Source organism: Mastomys coucha, unplaced genomic scaffold (genome assembly GCF_008632895.1).
Source record: "Mastomys coucha isolate ucsf_1 unplaced genomic scaffold, UCSF_Mcou_1 pScaffold16, whole genome shotgun sequence".
Classification (NCBI taxonomy): Eukaryota; Metazoa; Chordata; class Mammalia; order Rodentia; family Muridae; genus Mastomys; species Mastomys coucha.
Genome location: NW_022196898.1, coordinates 29,784,099 through 29,796,903, shown reverse-complemented (window position 1 = coordinate 29,796,903; position 12,805 = coordinate 29,784,099). Strand labels below are relative to the sequence as shown.

The 12,805-nt window shown below is 35.4% G+C and overlaps 1 protein-coding gene across 9 annotated transcripts in view; it reads left to right on the top strand.

Annotated features, from left to right (window-relative positions):
• Gria2 (glutamate ionotropic receptor AMPA type subunit 2) overlaps window positions 1–12,805 on the top strand; it is a 112,440-nt gene that overhangs the window by 52,264 nt on the left and 47,371 nt on the right. For all 9 annotated transcript variants that reach the window (XR_004119595.1, XM_031374153.1, XM_031374155.1 and 6 more), the window contains exons 3-4: window positions 2,241–2,480; window positions 11,323–11,519. Coding sequence is in view for 8 of the 9 variants with exons in the window: in XM_031374153.1 (XP_031230013.1) it covers window positions 2,241–2,480; window positions 11,323–11,519 (437 nt within the window). In the remaining variant the exon portion in view is untranslated. The remainder of the gene's footprint in view (window positions 1–2,240; window positions 2,481–11,322; window positions 11,520–12,805) is intronic.

Sequence of the window (12,805 nt, the reverse complement as noted above, 5' to 3'; positions counted from 1 at the left end):
TCTTACTTCCCAGAAATAGATATAGTCATACTAATGTTTCAGAAGATCATTCTGATTATATTGAAGAAAACTGAGTACATGGTCCATTAGTGCAGGTACAGTAACAATTTGCTAGCTAGTCCATGAATTGTGGTTTTTAAAAAGTATTGCACACTAGGTTTGAATGCAGATTCTGAATCCAGACTGCCTGCGTTTGAATATAGCCTCTTGTACGATCAATATGACTTAGATAAGCTATTTCCTCTATTTGATATTTTTTTCTACCATAGAATTTTGAGAATAATAGTAGCTCCTATCTCAAGAGTTATCATGAGAAAGAAATGAGATTACATAAAACTTAGCAGACACATGATATGCATAGTATAAGAATTTTCAAAGGCCGGGCAGTGGTGTGGTACGCCTTTAATCCCAGCACTTGGGAGGCAGAGGCAGGCGGATTTCTGAGTTCGAGGCCAGCCAGAGTGAGTTCCAGGACAGCCAGAACTACACAGAGAAACCCTGTTTCAAAAAACTAAAAAACAAAAAACAAAAAACAAAAAAAAAAGGAAAAAAAAAGAAAAAATAATTTTCTGTTACTGAAGCAAGTGGATGGGATGAAGAGAAAACATTTGAATATATTGATCTCAGCATAGATCTTCCAGGATGATGGAAGCAGAGGGAATAGTCATACATTATTTACTGAGATAGAAATAACTGAAGAAGACAATGGGTTGTGGAAGGAATGGTTACTTTCAAATACTATCATATTATATTAAAAATAACAGTCCTGCAAAATATTTTATTAATTTTTATTTATGTGCAGAGGAACATATAGTTTAAACTAAGTGTTAAAAGTCAACAACTAAGTTCAGAAAATTGATGTAATTTTATTTATTAACTTTATTTAATTGCTGCTTGACTGAGTAGCACAAAGCAGGATGCCTCTCTTGTGACAGATCTCTGTAGTTCAGCAGAAAGTATGTTTTTTCTTTTCACAGAGATTTTGGTTAACATTAGAACAATGGAAACACACTGAACTTGTAATATGAAGCATTATCAAAACAACACTGCTTAAGCTTTTTAAAAATGTGTCTCCATGTGTGTGTTGCTGAAATGCGTGCATGCTGGTGACCCTGCTAAAGGTGTGCATGTACATGAAGAAGACAGAAATGATCTTTGAATGTTTTTCCTCATGATAGCCATCTACCTTATTTTTGATATAGGTTTTCTGATTGGATCTAGATATTGCTGATTAGACAGGCCAGTTGACCCATGAGTCCCAGGGATCCTCAGGTTTCCACATCCCTAGTGATAATGTTTTTAATGCATGAAGCTATAGCTGTTTTTAAAAATAAGTTCTATGGTTCAAACTCAATTATCTGCTTGTGAGATATACATTTTACCAACTGAGCCACCACCTCCCCAGCTCATGTAATGTTTTTTAAGCAACCTGATTTGCTTAAGAATAAGCTGTTTTGAAGGAGGATATTGTCTAATTAAGAGGTTATTTCTAACAGTAATAATACCTATGCTAAAATGAATGGTATAAATCCTGCAGGATCCCACTTGTAGACAGAAAACTATAGGCAATTAATAGCTGTTAAGAGAAAGAGAATTAACCTGTCTCAGTGATGAGCCCACTGGTTGGTTACCTTATAAAAAGTGCTCAGCTCTGAAATGATATATACAGAGACAAACAAACAAACAAGAATTCAAACCATAAAAATCAAAAACAAAAGCCTCAAACAAACAAACAAACAAATAAACAAAACAGACCCAAAAGGTTTTGCTATATATTATTTATATGTTGATATGTATATGATATTGATAAGTAAAGTTAAAGCAGCCAAAAATTAGAGCAGAAATGAGGGTGAAGGGTGTAGGAAGTGTTAAGAGAGGAAAAGAATTTAATTATATTTTAATTAAAATAAAATATTAAAAATCCCTAGTGACATATGTATTTTTTTAAAAAAATTATACTTAAATATATTTACCCATGTGAAGCTTGTTAAATAATCTATGCCTTTTCTTGTAACCTTAATTGTTACTTCTTATCTGTTATAGTTTTCTTAAATTCATCAACCTGAAGGCTAAGTAAATAAATTTCCATAAATTTTAATGAATTGTTGATATTAACTTACTATTTCTTTTGATTTGCTAATGATCTTGTACTTTACATGAAGGCATATTGCCTTTCTGGTCATTCCATGTAATTGCATGATGATTAAATGACTTATCATTTCTGTCTTTTCAATTTCTAGTCTGTTCCCAGTTTTCAAGAGGAGTCTATGCGATTTTTGGATTTTATGACAAGAAGTCTGTAAATACCATCACATCATTCTGTGGGACACTCCATGTGTCCTTCATCACACCTAGCTTCCCAACAGATGGCACACATCCATTTGTCATCCAGATGCGACCTGACCTCAAAGGAGCACTCCTTAGCTTGATTGAGTACTACCAATGGGACAAGTTCGCATACCTCTATGACAGTGACCGAGGTAGGTGACAGAATGTATCCCCTTTTAATGGGTCAAACACAGCATTTGCCCTTGGCATTTATACGTGGTGCTATAGTACTATGAAAGTATGTGAACTCCAAAGAATTTCTTGGTTTAATTTTGCTGTGTAAATGAATAATGTTTTTTAAATATGGATGCATACTTAAAGTAAAATAGAAAGAAAATAATCAAGAAAACAAGAATCAAGGGGGATAGAATACAAAATCCAGTATTTGAGAGCACAGTTGATAAGTATAATCTGTGAATACCTAATGACTTAGTATTCAGTCCTAGCAGAAAACAGCTTGTCATGTGTGCAACAAAGATCCCAATAAAAACTGTATTACTAATCAGAGGAGAAGTGATGTAAGAGAATTGGTATAAACATATATGTAGAAATTTTATATTTATAGTTTAAATTTATGAGATCTGGTTCAATGTAGAAGATTAACCAGGCAGGAAGTGTCCATTCTAGCCTACCTTTGGAAATAAGGTCTCTAAACCTCAGAGAAGTTACAGGTTGCTCATGGGTTCCTGATCTACCCATGTGTGGGATAGTCCACATAGCCTGATATCCAACTCATGCTGCTTTATATAATTCTACACAAATTGTTGTTGTTGTTGAAATCTGTGCACAAATTTGGTGATGGGAAAATCTTTCTGTTTCTGTATTATTTGATGTTAATATTAACAGGCCTGTCTGGGGCTTAGAGGCTGAGATTTTAACATTCATTGGATCCAGAATGAGCATAAACGAGTCTGTGTATATCTCACGTTCTATGAGTGATTTTGCATGAATATTTGTGTGTTTTTGGAGACTACAGATAAATTAAAACAAGAGGGTAAAGAATTATATATAAGAATAGCTAAGCTCTGCAATCCTTCCTTCAGAAGCTCACTTCCTGGATTACTGAAAATTTTAAATGAAACCCAGAATTCCCTTTTGACAAAGATAGGGCACCTTGTTATGCAGAAGGGCAGACCGGAAGGAAGCTATTCTCCACTGATCACTTAGATGTCCTTGGCTACGGTGGTCCTGATGCAGGCTTGCTTAAGCTAGGTGTCTTTCCTTAGCCCTGTTCTCCTGAACCATGGCATGACTTTCCTCCATGTAAAAGCCAGTTAACACTTTAGAAACTGAAAGAAAAATCCATGATACCCACACTATGCTTGAAACTCTTAACAGTTATACACAGTTAATGTATGTTTCAAGGTTTGGGATGACTTTAATATGGGCTTCCTCTGAATGTGATAAAATGACTTATAGAATGGAGTTTATTGCATTTAGCCTTTCCTTTTGCACCGCACCCCACCCCACCCCCAGCTACTTTTTTAGAACACGGTCTCTCTACAACACTTTTAGAAACTAGGCATATTTCTGATACATTTCTTACATTTGCATCCTAGTGATAATATTTCTACCATTTATATGTATTTCATATTTAGAGTCTTCTTTTCAGAACCATCTCTGCAGGCCAGTGTACTACCACGTGTATAGAACCTCATCTCTGAAATGCTACACAAATCTCTATGGGATTAATTTTCAACAATCAGATAAAATTTATTTTAAATGTATTTTTTTTGCCAGAATCAAATTCTCTACTCCCTTACTTGAAACACTTCAATGACTTCTTTGAATTGTAATGAGAATAAGATCAAAATTCTCTGTCTGGCTTTCAGTCTTTATAATACTTGGGTATTGCCCAGTTCTTTATTGAGTTCTTAAGACATGTACATTCACTAAATCTAAGTCCTAAATCAGATTGACCTTCATTCACTTTCTGAGATGAGCCAAACTCTTTCACCTCGAATGTCTGCAGAGTGCTAAGATTTGTAGAGCCTCCTGGTGTCTGCTTCAATATATCATTTCCTGAGAGACACCTTTGCTACTGGCATACCCTCACAAAACAATGTCTGAGTCCCCTTCCTAAGGTGTATGACAATTCATAATTAATAGTGAGATTGATTCTGTCACTCAGGAGCTATTCATTGAGCTCCTACTACATTCCTGGGAATGTCTTTGACACCCAGGATAAGGCCTTTTTGTTATTTATGGTTTTACTATTAGCTGCAAGAAGGCAATGCCTAGGAGCACTCCTCATACTGGGTGTAACTTTGTAACTGGACATGCAGAGCTACAGATAATGCTAGATACAGAGTTGGTATTTGGTAAATAGTGGGAATAAGTGAGTGAGTTATATGTTTGAACATCTTAAATTTAATCTGATATTAAAAGCAGAATTATGCTTGTGAAGTTGAAGAATTAGAAGATGACCTTTTACTCATGGTTGAGGTCAAAGAGGAATGGACCTCATCTTTTCTCTTGCCTTATCTCTGTTATTCACATTGATTAAAAGTGAGTATCAAAAGAAACTTATACAGAGAAAGAGAAACACAAAGACATGACGAGAGATACTCAGAACCTGCAAGTGAAGACGGATGGACCTATGTAATTGCAGAGAGAATCTGGGACACTTTACAATGATTCTATTAATACCTTCAAAATACTTAATGAAATTGGAAGGGTGAGATAATCTCCAATTATTAAATTTTACTAATTGGTTAGAGTCAAGCATAACTGTAGGCCAAAGAACATTAGTGTGATAATATTAAATAATTATACATTAAAGCCATCATGACCTTATGACCACAGTTTTGAGGCTATATCAAGTAGCTGTCGATTTTATAATGTGCAGAGTGTTTCACAGGCCTTCCATTGGCAACTATTTCCAAGTCTCAAAACATTCAAACAGCTTTTGCCTTTGCAAAATGTTTATTGGCTCATGGAAATGGGATTATTGCTGGGCACTTTTGTCTTAGCAACGACTTAATTTGTATGATTTTGCATAATGTTGAAATTATCCGTGCACTCATTCTGTGAGCTATTTCTTTCCTTTTCTTCTGTCCTTTCACGTATTTCATCCTCATGGTAGCGCTACATGATTGATGTCCAGCCCACCTTGGCATACTAACTCAATCTTGTTGACCACGATTTTTTAAAGCAATTCCACAATTTCCTCCACTTCAGGTCCCCTTTTCAACCAATTTGATCCATTCTCAACAGGGTCCCTCTCTCCCTCTTGGACTCCAAGGATTTGTGTAACTTATAGTGTTATGCTTTGGTGTCCAATAAATAAATGATCTTTTGAACAGCATGAGTCTCAGGCATTGAAATTCTCTCCAAAACAATATTCTGCCCAAATATATAAACTACACGAAAGAGACTTAGACAAATTTTTATTTCATCATGTTGCTCTTAAGGGATACTGTAATTATTTTGTTTTAACTCCAAGGTTACATCCAACAGAAACATGGGAAGCCTTGAATGCTCCCATCTTTGTCTGGAATCATCTTCCATCAGGCTCAGTATCCCAGTGAAAGGAAATCAGATGCTATTCCTCCAAAGCATGCTGACATTTCAGAATTTCTGGTGTCTTCTCTTTATCCAGCCACTTGGCAGCAGCCTGGTACTTCTTGAGGACTCTGTGCCCTTCCTTAAAGCCTTGTGCAATTACTGAATTGGGGGTATATTATTAGAGGTTTGAAATATGTTTAAATAGAGAGGAATGGACCACCCCTCTCAGGCCATTAGTCCTTGTGATTTTGATCATTGGATACAGGTAAAACATATTTGAACTTGAGTCCAATGACATGCATTTGTTGGTTCAATGTCAAAGAAGGGAGGTGATATATTTCTCTGGACAGACAGTAAGTAGACACAGAATCAATTCCTCTTTCTATATTTATGTTTTGGTTTTATTTTGAGCAAATACTGTTTATCCCCCAAAGGGAAGGAACTTGATTCCAGGTCAAAGAAATCATCTAGCATAGAACTAAGAGGCTTCAAAACTACATTTTCCTCTCAATGCCATGAGAAAGATGATAAGGTATATACATGATCATCTAATCTAGTCTAGGCTAATGAGTTAGTGAGTACACTTATTACTCCACCTGGAAGAATGAGTGATGGAGTGGAATTTTTATGCAACAAACAAAATATTATTTTCTTTTTTATTATTTGATTTATTTAAATTTCAAATGTTGTCCCCATTCCTGGTCTCCCCACCACACATCCCAAACTCCCTTTGCCTCTAAGAGGGTGTTTCCCTACCCACCTACCTATTCCTGCCTCACCCCTCTAGAATCCCCCTTCTCTGAGGCATCAAGCCTCCCCAGGGCCAAGTGCTTCCCTTCCCACTGATGCCAGATCAGGCAGTCCTCTGCTGTATGCAGTGGGAACCATGTACTGATTCATATATACTCTTTGGTTGCTAGTTTAGTCCCTGGGAGTTCTGAGGAGTCTAATTAGTTGATATTGTTGTTCTTCCTATGGGGTTGCAGGCCCCTTCAACTCCTTCCCCTAACTCTTTCATTGGGATTCCTGGGCTCAGGCAAATGTTTGGCTGGTGAATATCTGCATCCATCTTAGTCAAGTGCTGGCAGAGCCTCTCAGAGGAGAGCCATATGATGCTGATGTCTGCAAGCACATCTTGGAAACAGTAATAGTGTCAGGCTTCGTTATCTGTGGATGGGATCCGTCTCTGTTCCATTTTTTGTCCCTGTGTTTCCTTTAGACAGGAACAACTCTGGTTTAAATTATTTTAGATGGGTGGGTGGCCCCCTGGCTCAACAGAGGACCAGTAAAATATTTTAAAGAATGAAGACTGCTTTGGATAGAATATACTTTTGGCAGTTACCACTTTAAATTTCAGTCCTTAATAAGCAAACAAAAGAACTTTTAAATTAAAATTTTTTCTTTCAATGTTATTCATAGTAGGTCCAAATGAAATTAGCATTTAGTGCTATTCATTTTATTGTTTTTTTTTTTTAAGTTTTAGAAAAAAATGACAGCTAATAAATAGGTCATACATACAGAACCTATTGCTAATAATGTCGAATTACTATTTCTCTATACAAATGCTTAAGAACTTAGTAGCTTTGACAACTTAATTTTTGACTCATCATATAATTGAAACATTTTATGATCATATTTAAAATATTAAAAGGAATGGTTAATTTTTCAGTTTCCTTCTGATTTTACAGGGACAACTATTTCTCTCAACATCTTTCTTTTATTTTTTAAATTATTCAGAAACAAGTAGTTAGAAAGCTGACATACATAGAATAAGTATTGAATGAATATTGCTCATTGATAGCTTTACATAAACCAATTTTATGCAGAGCATCCAATTCCCACAAATATTTATAGCTGGATTAAGGAATTCATGCACTGCTGAGGAAATACCTGTGCTGTTTCATATAGGAAGAAATGCTCAGGTTCCTCCATCTCCTAATTTAATTGTAGGGCAAGAGAACAGCAGCATGCACGAGAGTTGTCAGTGGAGGGTTTACTGTTACCTTTGTATGTAGAAAGTACATTATTGGTGGTATATAAGATTAAAAAATCATTACCCTCGGCACAGTAGGCAGGTGATCAATCTCAGGAATTTAAAAGTCTTATATGAACTGCGATGAAATCATCAGTAGAAATCTTACAAGGTTGTCAGCTGTGAAGGATGAGGAACTTGACTGAGTAACTGAGAGTTTGTGGTTATTTCCTAGGAAAAATAATCTGAGTGTATTCCTGAGCAAGGATCTACAGTTTCTTTAAATTTTGTGTAAGAGCAAATCTCAGCTTCTGAATGACTTGATGCAACATTATGCAATGACAACTGACAGAACATATATGAAATCTGATATAGCATTACTCGAGAAGTTGAGGTTTTAATAAATAGAAGTAACTTGTGTTAGGTTACACAGCTTCCAAAATATTAATCCAAAGATTCTTTTAATAATGGAATCTACATTGAGTACACATTACTTTTGACACAGAATAAATGAATTTGGAAGTTAGTCATGAAAAAAATCCATTATCTTTTATTTTTATATATTAGCCTATCTTCTTTGACACTGTGAACTGCCAATAAATTTGAGGCTTAAATTTGTCACATGATGAAATTTACTTATACATTTATAAGTGAATTTATAAATAAATTTTTCTTAAAGTATCTGTCAAAGATAAGACAATGCCAAATGCAATAGCACTTGGAGTTTTTGATGTGGAAATTTCATGATTTCATAAAATACAATAAAATATCTTAGTGTGTAGAATAAAAAATGCTCCCTAGGATTGCTGCATGTTAAAATGGGGAGAGCATGACCTTTACTCATGGTCATGTTTTGATGGTGACCAGAGGCACTTGTCTGATAATTAGAAGGTAGAAAGACAATGGAGTAGTTAGAAACTGTATTTTCCAGCAGCATGTAGCTGTTGAAATCCTGAGGTGATCTGTTGTGTGTTTTGCCTTTACTGGTGATGACATGCAGACATACTACTTGGATGCTTATGTTACAGCTTAGGGGAGGGGGGTTGAATTTTTCTGGTGTGGGTAGAAATCACAGATGTTTTATGACAGGTTCTAAGGCTTTATCACTGAAAGTTATTTTTTTTTAACAAGTGATGAGAGATCTATGTCATCCTTTGCAAACTTCATGTTTATCTGAATCTTTTATTATCAAAACAGACACAAGGGCATGATTTCAATTACCTCCCCAAGATTGCTTTAAATTCACCATATTATGAACTATCCATTGAGGTATATTATTTTCAATATTCCTTATAAAATATATTAGAAAATTTGTCAAGCGTTTGTTTGAGACTATGTTTGAAGTTCTTTATTTCCTGTTTCAGTCTTGACAAGAGCTAGGATTACAGAGTAGTGGCACTACACCCAGATTGCCTGGAATTGTTATCCTTTCTCAGTGAATATTATATGAAGAAAAGTTATTGTTGTAGCATCTATTTCCTTGTTGCTCTGCCCTTCTTTTGAAGCAAGTACTGTCATCATTTTTTCATTTCTTGATATTTCAATATTTAATGGATATGTAATTCTCTCATTTTATATTTAACCACCGTATTGTTGTCATACTTAGAAATAATCCATTAATATCATCATTTTAAGTGCTTTCTCAGAGAAGGATAAAATGAGTTCTGTGTGTCATATTTGGTTAATATGTTTTATCAGAGTTGTTATTATGTGATATACTTTCTAGTTTAGATTCTGATGATCTGAACACATTTGATGTTTAATGTATACTCTATGTTCCCTATACATTGATGGCTTGAGAAAATTCAGTTTTTATGCTTCAGCCCAACTGTGTCATAAGTGACATAGCATAGTTGACATTTGTTACCTTGACTCATTAGCTCCAGTGAGAGTTACACAAGGCTAGAATTATATTCACATTTGTTAGTTGTATATTAGCTGAATTGTGACTAAAGGAAGACCCAAATTTGATTTTCTCTTCACCTTGAGAATATGCCACACAGGAAAATGCCTCCATAACCCCATAGTTCTTGTTTGTTTATATTTTCAAAATGGGTAATTGGTTTAATCCATTAAAAGCAAACAAATATTCTTAATACTTAATTTAATTATGATTTCAAGGGTTAAATAATTTCAAGGGTAAAATAAAAATTAGGCCCTTTAGTCTGTTGACATTATGATTTGAATGATGCTACATTTTCTTTGTCTTTATTGAACAAGCTACAAATGGCTACTTCAACTTTTGGCATATGACCTCTTTGAGGAATTTACTTTTTTGCCAGTATCAGAATATATTCTATGTTCACTTTGTCTTTTCAGGACTAATATTAAATCCATAAAATTTTCAGTGACATTTTATATCTGGAAATATTGGTGAACAAAACAGATAGTTGTTTGCCATTGCAAATAGATCTAAAATAAAAGTGGGTATTTGAATTTAGATTGTAGACCAATTTGCTCACATTTGGAGACTCACACCTCATACAAATAAGAACAGATTAGTGTAGTTTTCTGAGCATGCAGATCATTCTGTAAGGAGGAAAATGACATATGGAGCTTGAATTTTGATGGGGCCTTGACATTATGTTTCCATAAAGTCAATCTTCTACATGATCTACATGATGAACTTGGCTTCAATGAGAACAGCTGTAGTTATTTGGAAGACAAAGACATATGCTATTTTTTTTCCCAGTATGAAACTGTAAATTTAGCTCTTCAAAAAAAAAATCAATCCCCTCCAGCTACTGGTTGTTGGTCCATGTTCTAAACATGGTGTAGTTTATATATAATTAAATGCTACAATGCTCACCAGGTGAAATCATGCCAAAGTATAACAAAAGTTACTAACAAATAGAAAAATAGTTCAATATTTATGATATGAGATAACTCTGAACTAGAGAGATAGCTGCCTCCATCTGGTTAATACACGAACAATTCAATCTTCATGAGATCAGTTCCTACAAAAAAAAAACAGACAAACAAACAAAAAACATTACAGAAGGCTACAGGGGTGTGTGTGGAAGCTCTCAGTCTGCTGGTGATTGGGGACAACTAAGGATGCATGGCAGCCTCTTAGACATCACTGGCTATGCTATCCAACTACTCAGAGATTACGTATGGAAATGTAAACCCTACCAGGTTACTAGTACAAAATGGTAGACAATTGCCTACAGCTAAAGCCATTATGCCATCTATGAAGTGGATATGCTTGGAATATCTTTTATTTTACTTAATTTGGAGATATTAAAGATCTTGTATTTCAGCATGTTACAAGAACACATCTTAGAAGTACAAAGAAAGCTATTTTTCTTTGGCAGTTTGCTTATGCCTTTTTAAAAATACATGATGCAGGCATGAGCAGATATGGATAAAATTCATAGCTTCTATCATAATTCAGCCTCCCCAAGCTGCATAGTGCATCAGGATGAACAACATGGTGAACTTGGCCATTTCACACTCAGGTTCTGAGATGCTCTACTATCTTTATCAGTCATCCTTGCCCATTGTCTTCCCAGGCTTATCAACACTGCAAGCTGTGCTGGATTCTGCTGCGGAGAAGAAGTGGCAGGTGACTGCTATCAATGTGGGGAACATTAACAATGACAAGAAAGATGAGACTTACAGATCACTCTTTCAAGATCTGGAGTTAAAAAAAGAACGGCGTGTAATCCTTGACTGTGAAAGGGATAAAGTAAATGACATTGTGGACCAGGTTTGTTCCTCTCTGTTTTCTGCCAAATATAGACTATGCATGCAGCATCAGCATTGGCAAGGATCATTCTGCAAGATGCTTGGACAGCGGTTTTTAGTTTATACTTCATGTACAATGCAGCAAAAAAACATCAATTGAATTATCTCTAGCTTCAGTAAGCAATGGCACATGACTGTCAATAATGCTGACAGATTGCTTTTGTCTTTGAATAACTTCAATATATAATATCAAACTTTCATACATTACAGAAGGATTGTCCTAAACATATGTGCTTTCCTGTGTTGGAAACATTAAATTTAATTCTGCCTCAACATTTTAAGCAGAGGTAATTAAGTTAAAACAAGTCCCTAAGGTAAAAGTGGAATCTGTTTGAGACTCTTACATGATTGTTTCAATATAATGTACTCCAAGCCTGTGTGATTTTTATACCTATGTGTCTTCAACACTGTTCAATTCAACTTCAATTCTGTTGCTATAAAAAGACACTATAACCATGCCAACTCTTACAAGAAGAACTACTTAATTAGAGATTTACTGACAGCTTCAGAGACAGAGTCCATCATCATGGAGGGGTACGGTGGCAGGCCTGGAGGTGCTGGAGTGTTACTTCCTGATCTTAAGGCATAAAGAGGGGAGGAGAGTCTGGCATGGGCTTTTGAAACTTCAAAGCCCATTCCCAGGGCAAATTTCCTCCAACAAGGTTCCTAATCTATCTAATCCTATCAAATAGCTCTACTCCCTGTCCACTAAGCACTCAAATACATGAGCCTATAGGGGACATTATCATTCAAACCACCAGACCATCTCTATCTCTAGGAAGAGGGGGTATTTTTGTAAGAAATAACTGTTGAGTTTACACATACATAAGAAAATTTGTGTCCACACATTGTATTCTACAAATTAAAAGGTGAAACAAATAATTTCAGACTAGGTTCACAATGCAGAAGTCAACAGTATTCACGGGTTTAAGAAAGAATAATAATATCAGACATGAGAATGCTTTTGTCTGTTCTTGTACTGCCTTACTTCAGGTAAGCCTTTCAGCATAGGACAATCACAGTGAAGTGATACCATAAGATACACAACCAGGAACCAAATCTACAATTGGGTTAAGACAGAGAAACTGACCAGACATGCTTCTCAACCTGTTATGTAAGGTATCTTCTACTAGTCCTTGCTGGTGTGGGTGTGTGTGTGTGTGTGTGTGTGTGTGTGTGTGTGTGTGTGTATGTGTGTTTGTATGTGTGTGTATGCATGCATATGTGTGTATGTGTTTGTATACGTGT